Source organism: Cydia amplana, chromosome 20, assembly GCF_948474715.1.
Source record: "Cydia amplana chromosome 20, ilCydAmpl1.1, whole genome shotgun sequence".
Lineage (NCBI taxonomy): Eukaryota > Metazoa > Arthropoda > Insecta > Lepidoptera > Tortricidae > Cydia > Cydia amplana.
The window spans coordinates 10,967,222-10,990,758 of NC_086088.1; the positions used below are offsets into that span (position 1 = coordinate 10,967,222).

At 38.2% G+C, this 23,537-nt stretch overlaps 2 protein-coding genes across 5 annotated transcripts in view; one reads left to right on the forward strand and one right to left on the reverse strand.

Annotated features, from left to right (window-relative positions):
• LOC134657431 (protein Skeletor, isoforms B/C) overlaps positions 1 to 23,537 on the forward strand; it is a 295,070-nt gene that overhangs the window by 78,029 nt on the left and 193,504 nt on the right. The window contains exons 13-15 of one of the 4 annotated variants that reach the window (XM_063512978.1): positions 305 to 532; positions 1,834 to 1,962; positions 2,055 to 2,192. In XM_063512978.1, the coding sequence (XP_063369048.1) occupies positions 305 to 532; positions 1,834 to 1,962; positions 2,055 to 2,060 (363 nt within the window). In that variant the 3' untranslated portion in view covers positions 2,061 to 2,192. Of the gene's footprint in view, positions 1 to 304; positions 533 to 1,833; positions 4,502 to 23,537 lie in introns of those variants that run through there. The other 3 variants (XM_063512979.1, XM_063512977.1, XM_063512976.1) reach the window with 3 other exon arrangements.
• Positions 5,874 to 9,712, reverse strand: LOC134657492 (ankyrin-3). Its single transcript, XM_063513065.1, has 8 exons — positions 9,522 to 9,712; positions 9,100 to 9,328; positions 8,740 to 8,865; positions 8,578 to 8,668; positions 8,013 to 8,161; positions 7,054 to 7,192; positions 6,394 to 6,514; positions 5,874 to 6,059 (listed from the first exon to the last, which is right to left on the reverse strand). Exons 1-8 carry the CDS (start codon positions 9,707 to 9,709, stop codon positions 5,939 to 5,941), a joined length of 1,164 nt encoding a protein of 387 aa, XP_063369135.1. The 5' UTR covers positions 9,710 to 9,712; the 3' UTR covers positions 5,874 to 5,938.

A 23,537-nucleotide genomic window follows, 5' to 3' on the forward strand; every position in this document is an offset into this window, starting at 1 on the left:
GTACAATTTTTATTTCTTTGTAATTATATAAACAAATATTTCATAGCTGTTGGAATTCCTTGTATAAATAAATAAATTAAAATAAATATAATTGAAATTGTATGAGGTCGAACGGCTGGTTCTAAGACGGTGTCAAATTAATATATTAACTTATTTTGGGGTTAAAAACTCCTGACAAAATTTTGATGATTTTGGAAATAAATGCTAGTGTTTAATCCACCCGTCATAGCATCTCAATCTTAACACATATACCGTATCCATTCTGCCTCAAATAAGAGTACATTGATTATTAATTATATTTCAGGGCATCGAAATCTATGCAGGCGTGCGGCGTTCTCGCACCGGCGAGCTTATTCCAACAGGCATCGGCCGCCTCTGTAACTGGACCCCCAATAAGGACGGACCCGAGGCCGACGAGTACCCCAGCTTCGGGGCCTACCAGCGCTCTCTGACCCTGGTCTGCGAGCAGGGAGACCCTGGGGTCATCACATGGACCCCAGACAAGCATACTCCAGATACCGTCTATTACCAGGTGAGGTTTGGGTGATGGTAGGTTTCATGTTCATCGGGTGGGAGAATTATGGTTTTACCTTCATTTTTGTTCAAAACATCTTTTAGTACAGTCTAGGCATTATCGGATACGGACAAAGTGCAAAAAATATGTATTATACAGGGTGCCCGGTAATTAGTGGATAACCTTCTAACCACCGACAGAGCACCTTAGGCTGGTCCAGAAAATGCACTTATAGGTCTAGTAAAAGTTTCGTGGTTTTCGAGATAATCGAACTTTTCTGTCTTTTTTAATGGCTAGCTCCAATTAAAAAAGACAGAAAAGTTCGATTATCTCGAAAACCACGAAACTTTTACTAGACCTATAAGTGCATTTTCTGGACCAGCCTAAGGTGCTCTGTCGGTGGTTAGAAGGTTATCCACTAATTACCGGGCACCCTGTATAAGAACTTATTGCCACAGGTATATTAAGGTTGTGCGTACATATTTTTAGTATTTTTCCGTGACGATATTTGAGCGTTTTCTAAAATAAATATTGAAAACCCGATTCTCACGGATCCTGGTGTTTTTGGGTTTTTTTCAACTCAGAATCACTAGCATATTCAATCCTGATGATAAAAAAATGTCCCAAAAATTTGTATAAAAATTGTAGGTACATTCCACTACGTCACGTCCATACAAGTGAAAAAATTTCTCATAATAAAACGTGACTTAATGGAATGGACATTTTGGGACATCTTTTTTTAATGGAAGGGTGGAGAGTGCTGTCGATTCTGAGTAGAATGAGCCCAAGAATGTCCAGATTTGAAAGAATCAGGTTTTCGATATTTATTTTAGAAAAAGATCATTTAATAACTAGACTGTAGATAATAATTTCAAAGAATGTTTTGGTATCTTTAAGCCAAATCATTGGGCTTGCATGCAGTGGCGTCCTTCATCGGTATAAGAATCTCTATTCTAATTCCGATAGGTATTACGAGTAGATATTCCAATAGGTATCAAACAGTTTATTTCTTCAAAATTCTATCTGCAATTTGTTGGAAAATATGGTAGTTAAAAAGGTAAAATATTCATCAGAAAATATTTTTAACAAAACAACTGACAATGATATGAAACTCGGTAAAAGCTCACATACATGACACTATCACTTCATCTCACTCATCTCTCTGTGTGTATATAACCTTCGCTCTGTTTTCTGTTTCAGCCTTTCAAGTCTTCTCTGTATCGCATGACTGTGTCCTCAGGTTGAACTGTATATAACGGATCGGTGACATTTCTGTGCTATTATATTTTTTGGATATTAACGTTTGTTTAATGTTTCAGTGTTTCACCCACCGATATCTCGGTTGGAAAATAAACGTGGTTGACGAGTGTGACGCGGTCGACAGCGAGGAGAGCCGCGTGGTCGAGCGAGTGGTGGCTCCTGACTTGCTCGGAGAGGAATCCGTCCAGGTACACAGTCGTGTCAAACCCGATAACTTCTTTGAACACAAGCGGCTCGAGAAAATAATCAACTCGAAACCACCTTATAACGATTTCAGTAGCAATAAGCTCACCGGGGAGGTGCGGTATCGCCCGGAGCCTTCCAACCAGCTACACCAGGAGTATGGATTGCCGATCGGCGCCGGACAGATCAAGGAAGTCATCGACGTCGTCGAGTCGATAGAGTCCAACATGAAGGATCAGATGAACCGGGAAAAGTATCAGCCCAAACCGCATCAGTACCAGGTGCATGAAGATGTCAAGGAGTTTTTACCAGAGCAGCCCATGAGGGAAGGAGATGAATATATGGTGGAGCCGGGGAAAATGCCTGAGAGTTACATGCTACCACCCAACCAGAAGCCATTGACGTTGCAGGCGGTACTTCGTCCTAATGGCCCAAACACACCTCCAGGTATGGGACATCCATTTAGAAAAACACCCCCAGAATTGAAGTTACGCAGGCCCCTACCGATGCGGCACCAAAGTAGTCCGGGTTATCCTTTATCGATGCCGACGCATTCCCAGAAGAAGAAATACTCGAACAACCGTGGGCCGCCGGTCCGACCGCCCATGCAGTCTAACCATGGACATTTACCAGGCATGACACAGTTAAAACCATTACCCCCACAGGGGAAACCGTTGCCTCCACCGATGAAAACATTGCCTCCACTTAAGCCCTTGAAACCAGGTTTTAGCCATTCCCTACCACCATCTATGAGCCAACTACCCCAAATACCTTCGGGCCCAGTGCAGGGCATTATAATGGGCAGGCCGGCTCCATCTAATGTTCAGCTGCCTATAAAGACACAGACATTAAGTCTTGGCAAGAGCGACATCATAGCGAATCATGTTGTCAAAAGTCAAATTACCCTCCCAGGGCTTAGCGACTTAGTCATCGCGCAGCCCAGTGAACCACAAATCAGCATGAGCCGACCAGGACAAATTATACTAGGAAGACCGATGGAAAATCCTGTGCCTTTGGATCAACAGATGGCTCCAAACAAACCGAGGCCTGAAGTTATGCTTAGACCAACACCTGAACCCCCTCGTCCAACGAATACGCCTCGCATCAGGATAAAACCGGTTGAACCACTACCAGATAAAACTGAAACCGAAATCAAGTCGTCTGATTTCATGGGTGAATCAGTCGACCCTACGCCACTGCAACCTGCAGTCAATACTGGCTTCAAGCCTGATTCGATTGTCGTTGAGAGTGGCTTCAAACCTATCATTAGAGAACCTCTGATGGCTAGTGAGGATAGAATCACGAATTACGACCAAAGTTCTAATAGAAGACAAGACACTGATGTTGAAGAAGACTACGAAGAGGCACCACAAGGTATCTCAATACCATCAACAAGTCACGCTTATCCTCCTAGTGAAACTTTGACTCAGTCATTCGAACCAATGTTTATACCATCACCGCTTGATCACATCAGTGAAAATACAGAGAAATCAACTACAGAACAATTCCCCAGCAATCATGCTAAGGAAGAACGACCTTATCCGTTTTATGTTAAAGAAGATGACAAAACAGACGAGCTTTTTAGTGAAAAGAATATGGAGAAAGATGTCCCAGATATGGTAATGGAATCCGATCGAGTGAGTCCTCAGTATCTGCCTCCTGACCCAAAGTCACGTAACAAGCCACAGCCTATAAAACAAGCACCAACACAAGAACAGACATTTACCACCTACGATGGGAAGACTGTCTCTGGTTCGACATTAGTTTCTGTTCCCGCCTCTTCAAGCCACCCCTCGACCTCAACCGGTGGCACCAAATTGTTTTCTTCCAAGGTACCGTCAGTTACCGAATTACTACTTAAGAAGCCACAATTTGGACCATATAGAGGAGAGTTGCCATCTGAAGTAGTTGAACAATTAAAAAAAGATACAGCACCTTTTAAAATCAGTTCCCCTTCCCCTTCTCCCAGAAACCCTTTAAAAGCAAGTCCTTTGGAGGAGCTAAGCAAAGAAGATGGGACTGATAATTTGAAACCTGAAGAAAGTAAGATTGACGAAGTTAAAGTTTCACCACTAGAACTAAAAAAAAATGAGACTGATGAAAGTGAGGAATATGAAGATGACGACGAAGAAGAGGAAGGTTCAGATAGAAAAAAAAGAGACACAAAAGATACTCTATTTGAAAGAGGCGAGGTTGAAGAGCAACCGGCTACGGTTAGAGTCAGTTCAATAAAAAATCAAGTAGACTTTGACGTTGGTAAAAAGACTATTACTAATGCAGCAGCACAAATGTGGTCGACAAATCTAGTTTTTCTAACGTTATTGCTGAGACTATTATAATTTGTAATTTATTTCACTATTTATTGGATTAAGTTTAAGCCTTGCCATTAATTGCATTTTAGCGTGGGCTGTCTTCATCTATCCTTGATGTATCTTGGTGCACACTGTTACCATCATGTTTCACGCGTAAAGCAGTCAATACTCCATTAATTTAAGGTTTTGTAAATATTTTTTTACGTTTTAATAATAAATTAGTTTTACTTTATACATTGTTTTAATTTAACCTTTCAATACCACCCTAAAAAACATAGTTTCTTAAATCTAAAATGTGACCAATTTCATTGTCGATATGGAGTAATTAGTAGTTTCTAAAACTAAATAATATGTGGCAATCAAATCAACTGGTAGTTAAACAACAGTCATCAGATTCAATCAGATTTTGTCAAAAACCGATTTTTGATAAGTTTTGCCAGTGTTCACTAAACTGCCCGTAACTCGAAAACTAGAATAGACAAAGTGGGACCTTTTTACTAAACTGGTCACAAGTATTAGTGATTTCTAAGATGTTAGATGTTAATCCAAGTACTTTTAGAAATTCTATACTAATATTCTAAGATCAAAACTATACACCAATACGAGGTCTAAAACTTCCCGATAATTAATGTTAATTATTACAGAATCAGGCTTAAGCGCCTAGTTATACGAATAAAGATAATTATGTTACAAGGGAGCTCGTCATACATAGTCACATTGGACAAGTCAAAACAAATAGGTCATTATGTCTTTGACCCTGTAACGGTCAAGTTTGTAATTATAGCTCGATGAAGTCATTCCCGATTCACGAGAATATCTATATAATCTAAGTTTTCAACTGATCTTCTGGTGCCGAAGTCTCAGCCTTTTGAATAAGTTCTTCTGTAAGAGTTGCAGCCAGAGGCGTGCCACTTCCAGAGTTAGTGCAAACCGGACGGGCTTCTCCTAGAGGCGTGCTACTTCTAGAGTTGGTACAAACCGGACTGTCTTCTCCTAGAGGCGTGCTACTTCTAGAGTTGGTACGAAACGGACGGTCTTCTCCTAGAGGCGTGCTACTTCTAGAGTTGGAACGAAACGGACGGTCTTCTACTAGAGGCGTGCTACTTCTAGAGTTGGTACAAAACGGATGGTCTTCTCCTAGAGGCGTACCACTTCTAGTGTTGGTACGAAATGGACGGTCTTCTCCTAGAGGCGTGCTACTTCTAGAGCTGGTACGAAACGGACTGTCTTCTCCTGGAGGCGTGCCACTTCTAGAGTTAGTGCAAACCGGACGATCTTCTACTAGAGGCGTGCTACTTCTAGAGTTGGTACAAAACGGATGGTCTTCTCCTAGAGGCGTACCACTTCTAGTGTTGGTACGAAATGGACGGTCTTCTCCTAGAGGCGTGCTACTTCTAGAGCTGGTACGAAACGGACTGTCTTCTCCTGGAGGCGTGCCACTTCTAGAGTTAGTGCAAACCGGACGATCTTCTACTAGAGGCGTGCTACTTCTAGAGTTGGTACAAAACGGACGGTCTTCTCCTAGAGGCGTGCCACTTCTAGAGTTGGTACAAACCGGACCGTCTTCTGCCGCTCCGGATGCTGATGAACACCTAGTCTGAACGCTCGGTTCTTCAGTAGGAGTCGCTATAAGAGGAGTATTACTCCTAGGCTTCGTACAGAACGGACGTCATTTGAGGATGGTGTGCAAGCTGGATATCTTCTTGGTGAGGCGAGTGAAGTTGGCAACGGCTTGCTCGTGAGGGTATTGGGAGTCGATTAGACGCAGTATCGAGTCTCGGTCGCGGCCGCTGCAATCATTATATTCAATTAGGTTAGGAAGAAAATATCAATATTTGAATTAAAAGTACCTCTGGTGAGACTGAACTAGCGACTCCGTAAGACCAGCCCGTCGATCTACCATATCATACCATATTAAACCTCTTATTGTTTTTTATTGTATCAAGTGTATTGTTATAACATTTTGACAAAATTGTTTTGTAGTGTAGGTAAATTTATTCATCAAAATATGCAGGGTCATTAAAATATACGAGTATTGGGATTTCAGGTAATGATTTTCTTAGAGTTTTAGATTGGTATCACTCATAAAAATTATAGTGGTAGGCATATATATATATAACTTACTGTCGATTATGTAAGAGTCGGGCGGCGGAAGGCAAGCCTAGTCCAGCATAGTCGGCGGTGTTGATGTCGCTCCCAGATAAGACCAAGAGTTCGATCAGCTCCGTCGAGGCTCCTTGCGTCACTGGACAAAAATTCACTGTCAACGTTTTCGTACCGCTACGCTCTTTAGCTGATCCCAGCGTTTTCAACTACGAAGAGAGAACGACCCTGCGAACGGGTTCCCGGCACTCAATGTGTTAAGGTTATTAAGGTTAACAAAATGTGTTTCTACATACTTATTGCCGATCGTACTGTACTTTGATTTGTGTCACCAATGGTTAAATTAAAGTTGTCGTTTTTCACATTAAAAACTAAGAATCTATATGACGTGTGTCAGGTCTAAAAGTAATTATTACCCCTTACAAAAATAGTCTTTGCCGGTAGGCATGTAAGTTATGGTAAGTTCAAGATTGGGGAGCTCTCGAGGAATTCTATAAGATTTAATTAGAATTCAACAAAGTTCCCGTTTTGAACAGTTCATTCGTAGGTGTTTATCAAAAAAATCTGCATCAGAGGCCCATACTGTCCTACGACGCATAACAAAAGTAACAGCCATTAGGCAATCAGTTGGAATTTGAAATTTGTTGCGAAGGAATACGGTATATAATTGAATGAGTTTACCAGCCCTGAAGAGAGGGGTCCATCCATTACTGTCCTTCACAGTCAGGTCGCCTCCTCGCTGCAGAATATGGGTGAGCATCTCCGGACTCCCTGCGTCGGCCGCGTAGTGTTCGACGCGAAGACCGTTGAGATCGCGCGCCTGTAATAAATAATTCCAGGCGGTGTAATGTCCGTGAAGAGGTCATTGTCTTTGAATAATTTTACGGTTTAGACTCACTTGTTTTAAGTCACTCGCGCGACATGTTTCGGAGGGCCTACGTCTGATTTCTCAAGCACTAACAGTGCGAGCAATGTTAGTATGTCTCACAACAGTTTAAATTCGATTATGTCATTGTCTCTCCGATGTATTACACCATAAAACGTCTGCAATAGACGCAAAGGCCAATGATGAAATAATTAATTATTTATGTAAGCACATTAGCACAGAGATCAGTAGATTTACTTAAGCGGACGAGTTGTTCAAAAAGTGTGTGGGGTAATGTGTTTTTAAGCAATTTGCCTTAACCTCTTCTGCTGCAGACTGTGGGTATATGTAGGTAAGTTCTAGAGAGTACATATTATTGATTTTTGACCATTATAATTAGAAAATATAACCTAGTTCCGTACAGCAGAGACCTCCTTATATCAGTGTCAACGATTTAATATGAATATGTAGGTGTGATGGTGTCTGTCCACTGGATGACTACATTGAGTACTCCTCAAATCTCTACTAATTCTAAAATCATCATACTTGTACCAAATAAATTTCATGTACGAAGAAAAAAATAACCAAGGCCTCCAATGCCCAGGGCTGGAATCAAATCAGCGTCCTAAGCCGTCCCAGTTGCCTAAACCGTTCGGCCACCCGGGCCACAACGACGTGGGTCGAATATTTCCAAGCACATGCAATTTCCTGGGGGCTTATGGCGCCCCCTGGACTATTCTCCCAAAATCGTAAAATTGTTGGATTGGCTTCAGACCTGGAAGTCTGCTCCATTGTCCAGCAGCAAGTCCACCAGAGCCACTCGAGCTCCGAGAGTAGCCAGGTGTAATGGCGTTTGTCCGCTAGATGAGGGCTGGTTCACGTTAGCTCCAGCTGTTAGTAGGAACTTTACAGTGTTTATGTCGCCTGAAAAGGAGAATACAGTCATGTTAAAAAAAAAACAATTTAGAGTCAATTGTATACAGCAGAGCCGTTTGTCACCAATGAGAATACCAATTTTTATTGTATAGTGCAAAAATTAACTATAGGTACTCTGGTTGAACTTGTGGTTCGGGGATATATTAAATGTTTTATCTCAAAGATTGTACAAAAATACTATTTATTTCAGTAAAATCTTTAAGAACGAATGCGGTAAACGTACTGGTGCTCGATGCGGTCCCAGTACATGTTATCTTGAAACTTAAGTCATTGTCAATAGAGGTAACAGCAGGGTGTCAACTATTGGGCATTAGCATGTCGAGCACTAGTACGTTTACCTTAGAATCTCGAGAATTGCATAGGAGTTGACGAATTTTTTTGGAGTCATAATTTTATAGGCATACCTTTTCTCACAGCTGTAGCAAGAGGAGTGAAGCCGTTACTAGAGTTGATAATTTCGATAAGATCTGGTCTTTCCTCTAGCATAGCCTGTACCTAAAAATATTAAATAGATGTCAGGAATGGCATAATTCTGAAGGCACATTTACTGAATGCTTGATGATTACCTGTTTAAGATAGCCACATCGCACAGCCATGCAGAAGCAAATAACAGAAGTACCGTCTGTATCAGTGCTCGTACTGGTTTCTTCAGACCATCGTGACTCTAGCCACTTCTTACGTGATCTCTCGATCTGTTGACTGGAACCACCATTGTATTTTTATGCTGTCTTGATTTCATTAACATTTATTCTTTACAAAAATCTACCTCGTTTCTGATTACTTAGTCCAATCAGTATTTTTATTACTACTCACCTGATTTGAGCGTTTTCTTCATTACACACATCTCCAGTTGCATTGATTTTATTTATGGGAAATTTTCTTTTTTCTTTTACAGATTCACAATATACGTCACCATTGGCATGTACTGTCGGTTCATCTGAAATTATGTTTTCTTTCTCTTTTGGAATAGTCATGTCTTCAGATGTTTCTCTGTAACCTTCAATGTGTTTATAAATACTTTTTTCGTTACCAAAATGTTTAAGGGCTCTGTCCGCTAGCGTTGGCACTGCAGTTGCTTTTAAAATAACTTTTATCCGAAATTTGTGAGGATGTCTCGGTGCTAGATTGTTAATTGTTTTCGATGTCTTACCACCGCTGCAAAACGAGGTACCTATCTTCAGAAACTATTCTAAAACGGGGTCATAGTAATTAATAACAACTAGAAATTGAGTTCTTTACCATTCGCAAATAGAAAAACAATTTTTGTTGTTCTGCTAACTACTCCCAATACTCTGTTTAAGACATTTTATGCGAAATTTAACTCTTTATTCTGGGCTCTCTCATTTACCTGTACACAACTACCCAAGGCGGCATCTTCTCTTTCTTCTGAACCCAAAACAAGAGGTCCCCATCCAGAAAATCAAAAGGCTCGGTAGTCCAGCACAAAGTGACGTCACACTTGGTTCTGCCTTCCACTATCGGTGGTGGGGGGCGCCAGGACGCAAACTTGTTCACTAAATATGCTTGAAGGTCCATATCTGCAACAGAAAACGTTTATCAAAGTGGTATCTAATTGATTAATAATCATCGTCTTCCTCGAGTTGTGCAGGCATTTTGCGACGGCTCATGGGAGCCTGGGGTTCGCTTGGCAACTATCCCAGGAATTGGCGTGGGCACTAGTTTTTACGATAGCGACTGCCATTTGACCTTCCAACCCAGAGGGTGTTTTCCTTCACAGCAGAAACGTGACTGGTAAAATATCAAATGATATTTCGTACATGAGTTTTGAAAAACTCATTGATACGAGTCAGGGTTTGAACCCGCGCCCTCGGGATTGCAAGTCGCACGCTCTTACCACTAGGCCACCAGCGCTTTTTGAACCAGTCTTGACCATTGTGATTTAAATTATAAATCTGATACCTGTATAAAGTAATACTTTACTGTTTTATCACGATTGATTAAATGTTATTATGGCTAAGGGTTCAACTTTCGTAACACAGACATTCAGAAAATCAAAACAACTTTTAAAACCCTACGCCTGCAACAACTGCAAACTTTGTCAATAACGAGTTCCACGCCGCATCTCAAATAGTGCTGCAACTTTCTGCACGCATCCGTTGTGTAACTCCGATTTGCCTTCAGCTATGGAGGTGGATTCTGGACGCGAAAACCATATCAATATTGCTGGTTTTAAATACTGAAACTTGGACTGAAGGAGGAAGCGTGGGTAATATACCTAACGTAACAGGGCAAATGATGACAATCATGTGACTTTCAATTCAATGCATTATTTTTTAAGTCTTAACTAGCGTTTTCTATCAAGCATTATCATTTTGATTAGGTCACCGGGGGCCTAGCCAAAATGACAATCGTTTGCACAGAAACGAAAACGCACTAATATGGAAGTGTTAGAGAGACAATAGCGCTTCGTTTCGTTTTCTGCAAGCGATTGTAATCTTGGCTCCTTGATCCTTTTTCTAATCAAACCTTCCGTTAATATGGTTAAAAATATTATGAAATTTTGACGTATAACACTTGCACAGTCTGAGCTATCAAAATCGCTGCCAACTTAGCTTGGTCTAACTCTTAAGTGTATTTCTGATGATTATCTACCTTCTTGGCTAATAACAACAACCATATAGCTTTAAGCGTTTCGAATAGGGACTCGTACAGAGTTCTTGTTGGTATGGCTAACAAGTAGTTGAATCAGTTAAACATAAGTTTTATTTCGTGCCGAGAAGATTGTGGGTGTTTTAACAACGAGTTGAGCTCTTTGTAGCAATGTATGAACTACGTGGGACTGCGGAAATAAGATATAGGAGTATAAAGATAAATATAAAGAGATAAAGATAGTTTATTATTCAAGTAGGCATAAAGCTACACCGGCTCTAACCCTACACCTCTGCCTCGAGAAGATTTAAATCCCTCCTCAATTGGAGGCGGTTATACCATGATGAATACTACATATCCAGATGAGTGAATACTAATAACAATATTTAAAAAAATTTAACCTCTAGAGGTCTATAAAAAAGTCCCCAATTTCATTCAATTTTTAATTTGCTTTTGCAATAAATGTTGTTTTTAGAGCCTTTGACAAATCATAATTACAATTGGTATTTGCAAGTTTTGATTCGAGGACAGTAGTAAAGTTAGAGGATTTATTTGCCACATACGTAATATTACATGCAGATTGTACAAAGCCTTGAATTATTTACAACCTATTTGATTGAGTGTTTAAGTTCGTGGAGGTCACATTATTAAGAAAAAAGTTAATGACGTTTCGCTGCTGTCACAAAAAGTCAAACATAATGCAAACATAGTATTTGTAGAAGTTGTGGTCAAGTTAAACAAAATATTGCAGTTTAATAGGGAAAAATATTCGTGATTCGTGTAGGTACCTATAGTAACCCTTCAGTGGTGATAATGACTATAAATAGGTATATTTGGTACGTGAGGTGATCAAGATATAAATTCAATGTAAATATTTATTGATGCAGAACACCAGCGACAATGATCTTTTACCAGCTACTAGTTCAAGGTTAGTCCAATTATATATAATCTGAAAAATTCAGTCCTTTATTGAGCCTTTTTTAACTCAAAAATCTTCGAATGAAGAACTCGAGTTTTGACTGAACTATGAGTCTGAAAAACCGAGTCGATCTTAAAGCCGAGACTTAAAAACGGACTTTAGTATAACACTATACACAATACGTAATATACTAATCATTAAACTTTTACTACTCACTTTATTATTCTTCCAACTAAATAGCTCGCACTTAAGTTTCGTGTAAATTTCAAACAGAACAGTGAACCAATTTATTCGCAGCGAAACATTTGTACTACCGTTTTGTTCAACAAGAACTGACGGACAGAAACTAATACAATAGAGCTCAGTATCGGTTGCCTGGACGCTGTTAGATCGATGTTCATTCGCTGCGAATGTATGCAGTACGTTTAACCGAATTTGAACCTTAAAAGTATTTGACAATAGATGAAATACTGTAAATAAAAGGAATTGAATGAAAAACTACGTTGCAACGAGGCTGTTGTAGATTGAAATGACCAATAGATTTTACTTGGTTTTATTACAACTAATAATAATATTATAAAACATGTAGGGATATTTTATTTACGATTTTACCTTCGATATTATTATACAATATATTTCTCTCTCTGCACCAATTGTAGGTATCTCTGTTTGGCCCTATGTTTGACTGGTAGAGAATGCCATTTGGCATTATGTCCGCCATTTGTACATTGTTGTAAATATAGACATTAAACAAATTGACACATATCAGTGAAAGAATAAGGATCAAAATCAACTGGCATTCTAACAGTTTCAATCTTCTGTCGAAAGATGGCAGTAAATGTACTGTGGCTACATAATGTACCATGACAGTAACTCTCTTTACACTATTCTCTTTGATACTACCTAATACGGGGCTTTATCTATGAAAAGGGACCTTATTGTCGATGGCGCTTACACTAGGGTGGAGCGAAATCCAAAATTCTTGAATATAGCAATGGAACCCCTCTAAAAGGATGTCTAATTTTTTATTATTTAAGGGAAAAAAAATAAAAAAAATATTGGTATATACTTTTAGCCCTCTACTATTCGATTATATATAGCAATATATGTATATTTTTAATAAATTTAATTTATGCTTATTTTTTTTATAACAAGTTTACTTCATTAAATAACATCTTTTTGTTACAGATATACTCGATTCCTATACTTATTTTTGTTTATAACGTATATTTTCATGACACGGTAAAACCACGTAAACAGGGGTTTTATGGAAAAGGCCCTTTAACCCGGATATTGTGCACAAATTGGAGTTTACAACTTATTACAGAACCGTGAAAACTATTTTGAATGTGATAAGATAATAAAAATACTACTAGTAAAAGTGAATATATGCCTAACATACGTGTGAACATGACCCAAAAAGGGCGTAAGCGACGCCGAAGGGCAACATTTGACGCTTATTTAAACATATAAGCAACCCATTTTTTGCAGTAAAATGATACTTTTCGTAATCAATAACATCGTTACTTTGGCACAAGAACGTCTAAAAAAATAACTCATATATTTTTTTTACACTGTAGCATTTTCCTTGTTTTGCATGAAATTGCTGTTTAATATGAAAGTTTGAAATTTTATTATTACATAAATATTGAAAAAGGCACAAAAATTTTGGTAATAACTTATTATACGCCTATTAAGTATTATATAATTTCAATAAAATGTACACATATTAATGAAATAGTATATTTAAATAATTGATGAAAATTTACCTTTATTGATTTCTTTAGCGGCTGGGTAGAGGGCTAAAAGTAGTGTTTATTTTGAAACTTGATATAATCACTATAATCTACATGACAAACTGCAACTTTTTGTACCGGTTCCACATTGATAATCAAATTTTTATTTTTTCCCATACAACGACGCTCCACCCTAGCTTACACCGCACAGCGTCGCGCGGCATTCTTTATATCGAAGCATCGTTCATGATGGCGTAAGCGCTATCGACAATAAGGTCCCTTTTCATAGATAACGTCACATATGAGTTTTGGCACAGGGTCTGTGAATATAATATTCCCTCAGTTATGTCCAGTATGCAGGTATTGTGGTAGGCACAAAGAGGGCATTCCTCGAGGGCGAATTTATTAGAATACCTATGGCTGGATCACAGTTCACACAAATATAGCAGAGGGATACAGAGATATACTTACCACCATATACTACATGATACACTAGCACAAATTAGATGGACGGATGATTTCGTGGGTCGCTGAGAGTCGGTGGCATTGACGTATAATATCTAAGGACGGGCTAATGGGGCACTAAACATCGTCCCACGAATTGCAGTCAATCGTGCAGTCTAACGCGACTAGTTGCGACCAATAGCACGCGTAATGCGAACTCGTCAACCAATCGCGCGCGTGATGCGAACTCATCAACCAATCGCGTTGTAGGGATTTCACACCGCTGTACTGGCCCCTGTCATGCCTCATTATTATTGCCCGTAAAGCCAGTTCCTAGATATTATACGTCAATGGTCGGTGGCTAAAGTGTGCTAGAGAATAGAGATCGCTCTCTGTGGCGGACTATGGGGGGAAGATGTAGGTATACTTACGATCTTTACCTAAGTACTGTTATTACACTCACTTCGGTTGCTTTAACATTGACGGCCAGTAATACAATTAATTACATACATCGATCAAAACTGCCTGCGGTATTTCCGGACCGATACGACCTTCAAACCTTCAAGAAAAGAGCGTACCTACTCCCATCTTAAAGGCCGGCAACACACTAACAACCCTTCTGGTGTTGCGGGTGTCCATGGGCGGCGGTAATCGCTTACCATCAGGTGATCCGTCTGCTCGTTTGCCTCCTATATTATAAAAAAAACTATGTTACTTGAGGTAGGTAGCATGTTTAGAACAAATGGCGTAAACCTACCCAGAATCGTGTTATGTACTTTTTTACCGCGAGATAGCTACTACTTTATATAAATCTATTACCTACGCTAATATAATATCCATTCACTGAAAGTTGTTTATTTTAATAAAAGCTCGTTAAACGTACGTGTGATTAAAACTGACCTAGCACAACTTCGGATCGTTTTAGGCACAGCGTAATTAACAAGTAAAACAACACCAATTCATAAAAATGCCATCTCTATTAATACGATTCTTTATCCGCGAGTGACAGAAACCTACGCAATAATTCCCTTTTTTAGAACACGAAAAGAGAAAATTAAATTATAACCTTTTTCCTGAAACAAATATCACAAATTTGAACAGGCTATTTATGAATTAGACTAATTTCCCAACACTTGGTCATATTATCAACTTAAATTTGAATTGAGAAACGTTCCATTTCACTAACAACTGGCCGATTTCCGCATGCTTTTTTATCGTCCGGAATCAGAGAAGTAAATGGTGAACGCATGCCTAGAACGGAACGCAACGCAGCAATGGCCGGCCGTTATGGCTGGCCTATCGATCGTCGCAGACAGTACGCGCCCGGCCGCGGAGCGCAGCACCCGTGTCTATAGTTCGCGTTTCGTGTCACGCAGACTAACCCTACGTCTACACACGGTAAGCGCTACTGTAAGACTAGACGACACTTTATCAAGGTTGTTGTGATAAAAATGTAAACACATGATTCATCGCGACAAGATAACTAATTGCCCGCTGCCAAATATTAGTTATGCCGTATTGACATAAGTAGCGCCTTTCATAAATCTACATAATATAGTATGAAGGACAATTATTGCCAGGCCTAATTACGTAGTTGTTTTGGTAAAAAGAAGCTTAACTTTTTGTGGAGGCAATTACGAATTAGGTTACATTATGGTAGTGGATTATTGTGTGGTGGCTCTTATACAAATTGCATTTATACATAAGTGTTCAGTTATCATAAGCTTATTATAATCGTGTTAGGTACAACATATTTCCTGCATATAAATAAATACCTAACTAATAATACTAACCTATTCGTAAAATATTGAGTACAATAAAATTCTTAGTTATGTAAAAGTATTCCAGGTGATTCATAACATAAACAAACATCTTCATTGCAAAAGCTATTACTGATAGTGATATCATTTAGATAAATAATCAGTATGAACTATAAACGAAGCCCCTGCTGTTTTTCTCATGGCAATATTGTCTATTGCCATTTCTCCCAAAGGCCTTCAACAAGAGGCGTTGTATTTGTATTACAAAGCTTTGTAATTGTGTCAGATTACCAATTTAAATTGTAATTACGAGAAAATAACATCAAGAGGAATTCTGCGATTTATCTGCGAAGAAAATCAAGGAAGTGCGTGAAGTCTCCAACCCGTATTGGGCTGTCTTGGAGACTAATTCAGACTAAAGGACAGAGGCATGTGCCCAATGAAGATACATTTTTGTTAAATACCACGTTGGTGGCAAACAGACTTGCGTCCTGTCTGATGGTAAGCGGTCACCGTTTCCTATGGCCTGTAACACCAGGGGTTTTACATGCGCTTTTCCGGCCCTTTAAAACCCTGTACATTCCTTTTTGAAGAACCCCATACTGTAAGTCCCTCGAGAATACCTCGGCGGCTTTTATGCCTCTAAAGTTTCACCATCTTTAACAATACATTTGTGACTGTTACAGGAAAAAGACATACTTTATAAACGCCAATAATCATGTTTTCATAAACTTTATTACTGACCAACCGATAGAGCCAGAGCAAGCTAACTGTGCATGCCATTTACAATGACAAAATGAGGATTTGTCATCATTAATGTCAAATTTCTATGAAAATATGTCATTTTTATGATTATCACTTTGGTATATCCAAGTTCATACCGGACCAACAGTGATACATTTTGAACTGTACGGCTACCATCAGTTTGGCACTAACATAAACGCCGTCGAGAACGTAATTTACTTTCTATACATCTCGTTCGTACTCGCATATAGTGCAGTATAGAAAGTAAATTACGTTCTCGATAGCGTAAATGTCAATTTTGACACTGTCAGTAACTCATGGTACGGGATCAGGGATCATCTATCTCTATCACGCAACTGTCAAAGTAAATAAACCACACCATCAACCATTGTCAGGGCTGTCAAAGATTTAAGAGAATGACATTGCTATGAGGCCCTGAATTATACAACAGGCAAACCCTCACGCTGCATTATTAACGAGGGTACCATTAATGAGCTGCCATTCTTCGGCACAGATCCGGTGGCTCAAGCGAAATATACCATTATTTATGTCAGTAGCCAATAAGGTGGTAAGAGCCTTGAAGATGGTACTGGAAATGGTCTTTATTGACAACTGACGATATAATCGTCTTTGACCTGAAAAATGTCCGGTGTTTTTCTGCTAACAACACATAACTGACTGTTTAGGTAGACTTTATTATAATGCTATAAGGTTTAAAATAATCAGTATCAGCTTATAGCTAACGACAAAGCAAATCTTGCAATGGGTCGATCATGTACAGCCGCCATAAGCCGCATAAGAGCCGTACACATTTTATTGAATCGTTCGGTCTTTCTTGTTAAGATAATCCTGTGATGTTAGTCTGTACTAACTACCGTATTCGAACTTCGAATTCGAAGATATTCACAAGAGACGACACGTACTAGATCCATTCTAGATACGTTATAGTTTACATATCAACTAGTTCTCTTTTGCAGCGCAATTCGGACAACCAATGTCACTTTTACGTTAGATAGAGTAAGATATCTACTAGATGTGAATTGGATCTCTAAGTCATATCCTGTGGAAATCGTTTAAGAGTATCTCCAGAATCGCGCAAATGTCAAATTTGACGAGTTAGATCTTAAACATATCGTTATCGTATCTTGGTGATGTCTAAAAGATATCTAATAGATGTCTATTTCAAAATCCGAATCGGGCCCTAATGTATACGCAGCACCTTTACATGCGGGATGCATAATTTCAGTACTTAAGACCCAAATAAGAAAGAAATTTAGTGTCGTTAACTTGTATTGTATTGTCCACAGAAGTGACCTTTTTCTAAAACATGTTTGTCCTGTCTAAAACCAAATCGACTGACGATAGTAATGTTGTAAGGGGTATTTGCATGCTAATTAATTCTTAATTCGTTCTCTACTGAATCAAACAAGCTTAAATCTTAAGACATAAGAGTTTAAACTCCTACAAAGCCTTAAACCTTACATCATTTAGGGTATTCTGTTTATAGTAACGAACTGTCTACGGGCCTGTGCTATTTATTTGGGGACTGACCTAATTTTGCGTAGTTTTGGGGGAATTGGGGGTGAGTAAGAGGAAGTTTGCACATCTGTTTCCTTCCTACAAAGGATAATAACTACAGCATGGATTTTTGTTACACGAAAATGTTGCACTATTATAATTAAATGTTGTTTGGATAATATTTTTTTATATTAATGGATTCAAGCTTTTTTTAATTACTAAGCAATAGGTATGTTTGAAGTATATTATGTAATGTCATCTTGATATTAAATACATACATTTTACAAAATAAAATCAGTTTTGGTCGAACATAATATATATAACGTAATTTAAAAAGTTTTAGCCATATTAATTAACATTATGTTATCATAAATCATAAACGTTGTATTTTAAATGAGTATTTGAAATTATTATATGTACATGTTACACCTACTCGTACTTAACTACTTAAGATTTGTTTATATTAGCTTCCCTGTTTTGTTGCTCCAAACTTCCTGAAAACCCACAACAGCACCCGCAGCCGGCGCTTGTTTCATCCCCACAGCACCGCGCCCTATCCGGGTCGGCTGTGAACGTACGCATAATACAATCTCTAAGATTACATTTGGAAACATTGCGGTCTCCAATAAAGGGTGAACAAGTTGCCAAGAAAAAGGATCATTTGAATTCCCTTTCACATCAAAGAACGCGATTAATTACTTTCTTCTAGCAGTTTTTTCGCCAAAGAAATCGTTCGGTTAATTTGATGACCTATTATTGATTTAGCTGGAGATTTCCCGAGGGCGCGTCAGACCTTAATCTTGAAGGCGTAGACTTAGCAGCTATAAGTACGTAAAAGTGTCGCCTCGACTCTTTGCTTCATTTTTCATCTATAAAAGTCTGTGGATAAAAGAATCTGGGAAATGCAAATTCACAGTTATTCTTTAATACTGCAGCTACGTGGACAACGCACATAAATAATACGATTATTTTCTTTCATAGTAGTTAAACACTAAAAGGTTGTGCAGATGACTTTGAGTAGGTAGACCCTTGAAATATATAACATTTTTACGAGCGAAGTAAGTAGGTATATAAAAATATTGTATTAACAAGTGTGTATGTAATTTTATTATATTCTGCTATTGTGTGATATCATCTACAGATGGAATTCTTTTCAGACTTAGAAAACTATTTAAGTAAGTACATGTCAATACATTTGCCTCGAATGAATTGAATAAATAATGATAACTTAATTTTTTGCATAATATAATTTAAGTTGTTACAAAACGAGAGTTAATAAAAGGACGGATTTTACTTTCCAGGGAAAAACGTTGACAAAACTAAATCGTTACTCAATGTTTGATCTCTAAAAGTTTGAATTTATTATAAAAAATTAGGTATTTTGACAGCCGGTAGGCACCTAAAGATAAATATTACGGACCTTGTAAATAGGTACGAATATACGAAATTTTACACAACTAGTGTCGCACAGAAAGATCAATAAGTTTTGTGTTGAGGCGAGTTATCAGACGACGTAGATGAGAAACTAATCCAAAGAAAAAACTAATTTAACATTACAAATAACCTCTACGTACCAGCTTAGAATTCAAACTCCAAATAATGAGAGTTGCCCGTCTGATGGTTCGTACAAACTTAACACATTCGTCACAGTGTTTAAACATTTGGCTAACACTATCTATATAGCAATCACAGGACCTTATGTCTTTGCAATCACAACATGGTATAAAACAAAGTCGCTTCCCGCTGTCTGTCCCTATGTATACTTAGATCTTTAAAACTACGCAACGGATTTTGATGCGGTTTTTTTTAATAGATAGAGTGATTCCAGAGGAAGGTTTATGTATAATTTGTTAACCCATGCGAGGTCGGGCGGGTCGCTAGTAAGCTATAATGTCAGCGAACAGAACGTCGGTACAGTTTATTCAGTCTGTGCTCGAAAATTGAACTTGAAAATATTTTAAAAGCGTCCAGCGTTCGCGCACTGAATGCTAAATCCACTCCGGCTAAAGTTATTTATTGTTTTCAATTTATGCTCAGAATGTTCTCCACTTTTCTGTTCTCGTTTTGTTCAAAGTTTTTTAAAGGAGCGCCGGAGGATCCATATTTGTTTTGTTTGAGCTTTGTGTTGATTTAACGCTCGTAGTTTTAGTTTTGCAGTTTCGTTGGCTGCTCTCTTTCTCATTTTCTTGTTATTCATAGCATAATCGGTTCAAGTTCTTATTTTAGGCGTCTGTACCGAAAGGGTTAAAACGGGACCCTATTACTAAGACTCCTCTGTCCGTCTGTCACCAGGCTGTATCTCATGAACCGTTATAGCTAGACAGTTGAAATTTTCACAGATGATGTATTTCTGTTGCCGCTATAACAACAAATACTAAAAACAGAATAAAATAAATATTTAAGTGGGGTTCCCATACAACATTCCTTTTTTTTTGCCGTTATTTGCGTAATGGTACGGAACCCTTCGTGCGCGAGTCTATTCGTACTTGGCCGGTGTTTTTGGTATTAACGTCACCCTTGTCACATTGATAACTTGAATATACTCCTCACCTATTCATTGTTATTGTGCCTCAACAGAGCGCCAATGTGTGCATCGCCAGACATCAAAACTTGCCATTACAGATGCAATTTTGATTTTTCAAAATAAAGATTCAAATTAGAATGGAACGGGAGACGTTTTATAGGCATCTGGGCGGCTAGAGGTTAAAAAGTTTCTCTTTTTCCAACTATCGATCGATCTTGTTAGTTTCCAGCACTATGAAATATTTATGTTTGTTTTGGCCTCATTTACTTCGCAAACTTTTTCAAGTTGAGCCGCTCCTTAAATTAGAAAAGTGTTAACTGGAGAAGAGCTTAGATAGTTTGAAGCGGGTCGTGTTAGCCCCAACATTTGCCAAACTTTGATTAAAAGTTAGAAGATGTTACCTCTCTAATAGACATTCTATGGGCTCAGTTTTCAAATTGGGATGGGCAGTAACATGTTATTTTTAGGAAACTAGCTCCTGTCCGAGACTTTCTGTGGGATGATAATTATGGTTGAAAAAAAAACCTAAACCTACATCTTTTTAGCGGACTTCATACTATCTTCATAGTAAACTTTGTCTAAAACGGTTCAGCGGTTTAAGCGTCAGAAGGTAACAGACAGAGTTAAGTTCGCATTTAAAATATTAGTAGGGATAGTTATTAGATTTGCACGAAAAACCGCAACTCCGTTACGAATATTATATCTGAGGCACGGCAGTGCCCCCGCCAAGACGAGCAAAGCGAAGCGCAAGAGCACTACCTACCTTTTCTCGATGCGCTTCGTCGTTTTTTTGAACCCTCATATCTTTATTGTTAGTTTAATGCTTTAAAGAGCAAAGGCGAAGGGTAATATCATATCATTACCTATGAAATCGCGTATTCAGATACTCTGATGGCAATAAGAAATCGTACAGAATACGAAAAGTGCATAACGACTGCAACGTAACTGTGTCAAAGTCATGAAATTCAACGAACGTAGAGCGTTTAATGGCTTTTACGTTAGTAAAATCTCTCGGCGGATTTCGTGAATTCATCTTGACATTCTAAAGTAGATAAACTGACCAGAGTAACAAGTTCAACTTTGTGACTGCCACCAGTTTGGCACCCTTGTACCCCGTACATAACCAAGTTACATAACTAGTAATGTGAAAGGACAAATAATTCCTATTCCAGAACTGGGTTTTGTAAAAGGAATTTTTATTTCCTGGTACAAAACTTAGGTCACGTGCCGGTAATGTAAAAGGAAAGAAAATTCCTACTACAGTACCCGGTTTTGGAGTAGGAACTTTAGTTGCCTCGCACATAACCAACAACTACAATATAATTGGCAATGTTAATAGGAATGGGATTTCCTGACGCACAAGTCAGGATAATTACTACAATATGTTTAAGTAACTGACCAATAGAACATACATATACTACAGTACAGTTTTTCTTACAACCAATATTTGACAGCTATCATCTAAATACATTTTTCGCGTTTTAGGTTATAAGTATCGAAATGACAGCCGTCAAATATTGGTTACAAGAAAAATTGTACTAATATGTACATATATTTGTGTACATATTTTTAGGTAAGGTACCCGTAAATAATACGTAATATACAATTTCATACTGATTTTTTTATTAGGTTTTTATTAGATTTAAAATTAAAAAGGAAAACCAGTGTAACATATATTATATTTTATTAATGCACAAGTTTTATCTATACTAATGCGGACCAAACAGTTAAATGGACAGACATGAGATTGCTAAGATCCTGTTACATAACTCGCTTATGCGTCAGGAAATCCCATTCCTATTAACATATTGTAGTTGTTGGTTATGTGCGAGGCAATTAAAGTTCCTACTCCAAAACCGGGTACTGTAGTAGGAATTTTCTTTCCTTTTACATTACCGGCACGTGACCTAAGTTTTGTACCAGGAAATAAAAATTCCTTTTACAAAACCCAGTTCTGGAATAGGAATTATTTGTCCTTTCACATTACTAGTTATGTAACTTGGTTATGTACGGGGTACAAGGGATTTGGCACTGTCAAAACGCCATCGAGAACGTAATTTACTTTCTATGCATCTCGCTCGTACTCGCATATTAGTGCGAGCGAGATGTATAGAAAGTAAATTACGTTCTCGATAGCGTATACCTATGTCAGTTTTGAGACTGTCAGTGACTCATGGTACGGGTACTAGACAACCGTTTTACTACGAGTATTAGAGTTGGGTATCATACTCAAAATATATGTTTTATGACTCATAATATGGAGTTCGACAGTGTTTCGAGACTGCGTTTAAAATATTTCTGGAGTCCTGTGCCGTTAGACCTTTGTAAACTTTTTAGAACCATTATTTTGAAAGACTTCAAATCGATAAAAACTCCATTTTTATTAAGTTTATAATTTTTTTTAGACATTATATTATTTATAATAATGAAAAGTTATGCCATTAAAAAAAACTTTTGCACACTAAACTATGAATTTTAGGCACGAGAGTCGAGAAGACAATAAGTCTTCATATTTAATAATACATTCAAGCTTCTTATGAAAGAAAAAACTGTGCCAAATGTAAAGGCGATGAATTCAAATTCACGGAGTTGTTCTCTATTCCAATCTCAATAAGGCTGTTGCTCTGTTTTCTTCAGTTTTCTGTGACTACAGCGAATCGTGAACTTACTACGCCAAAATTACAATATCTCAATCCGTGCAACCTAAAACAACACTTGTGTTATTGCAACACGACACACTTTTGCTTGTCTTTTCTAATTAAACACGCCTGGCCGCCTTCTCGTATGGAACTATTGCCCATTTTAACAAGAACCCTTCAACTTTATTCCTCTTAGTACTTTTCTTAGGAAAAATAGCTTTGAAACAATTTTTGGAGTTCAATTGAAAATGGTAAACATTTTAATACAAGCCAAATGTTAGCATGGAAAGTTATAGTTTTTATTAGTTTGTTCTTCTAGTTATGGGGAGCTATTGATTCCTTTGAGTTTATTTGCCGATAAAAATGCAATTTGAATTATTATCATTAACACATTTAGTGCCAGCGCGAGCTACGCGCTACGAGCGTAGCCGATAGCACGGGAAAAACCGTATGTAGCGAAAAGCGCCTAC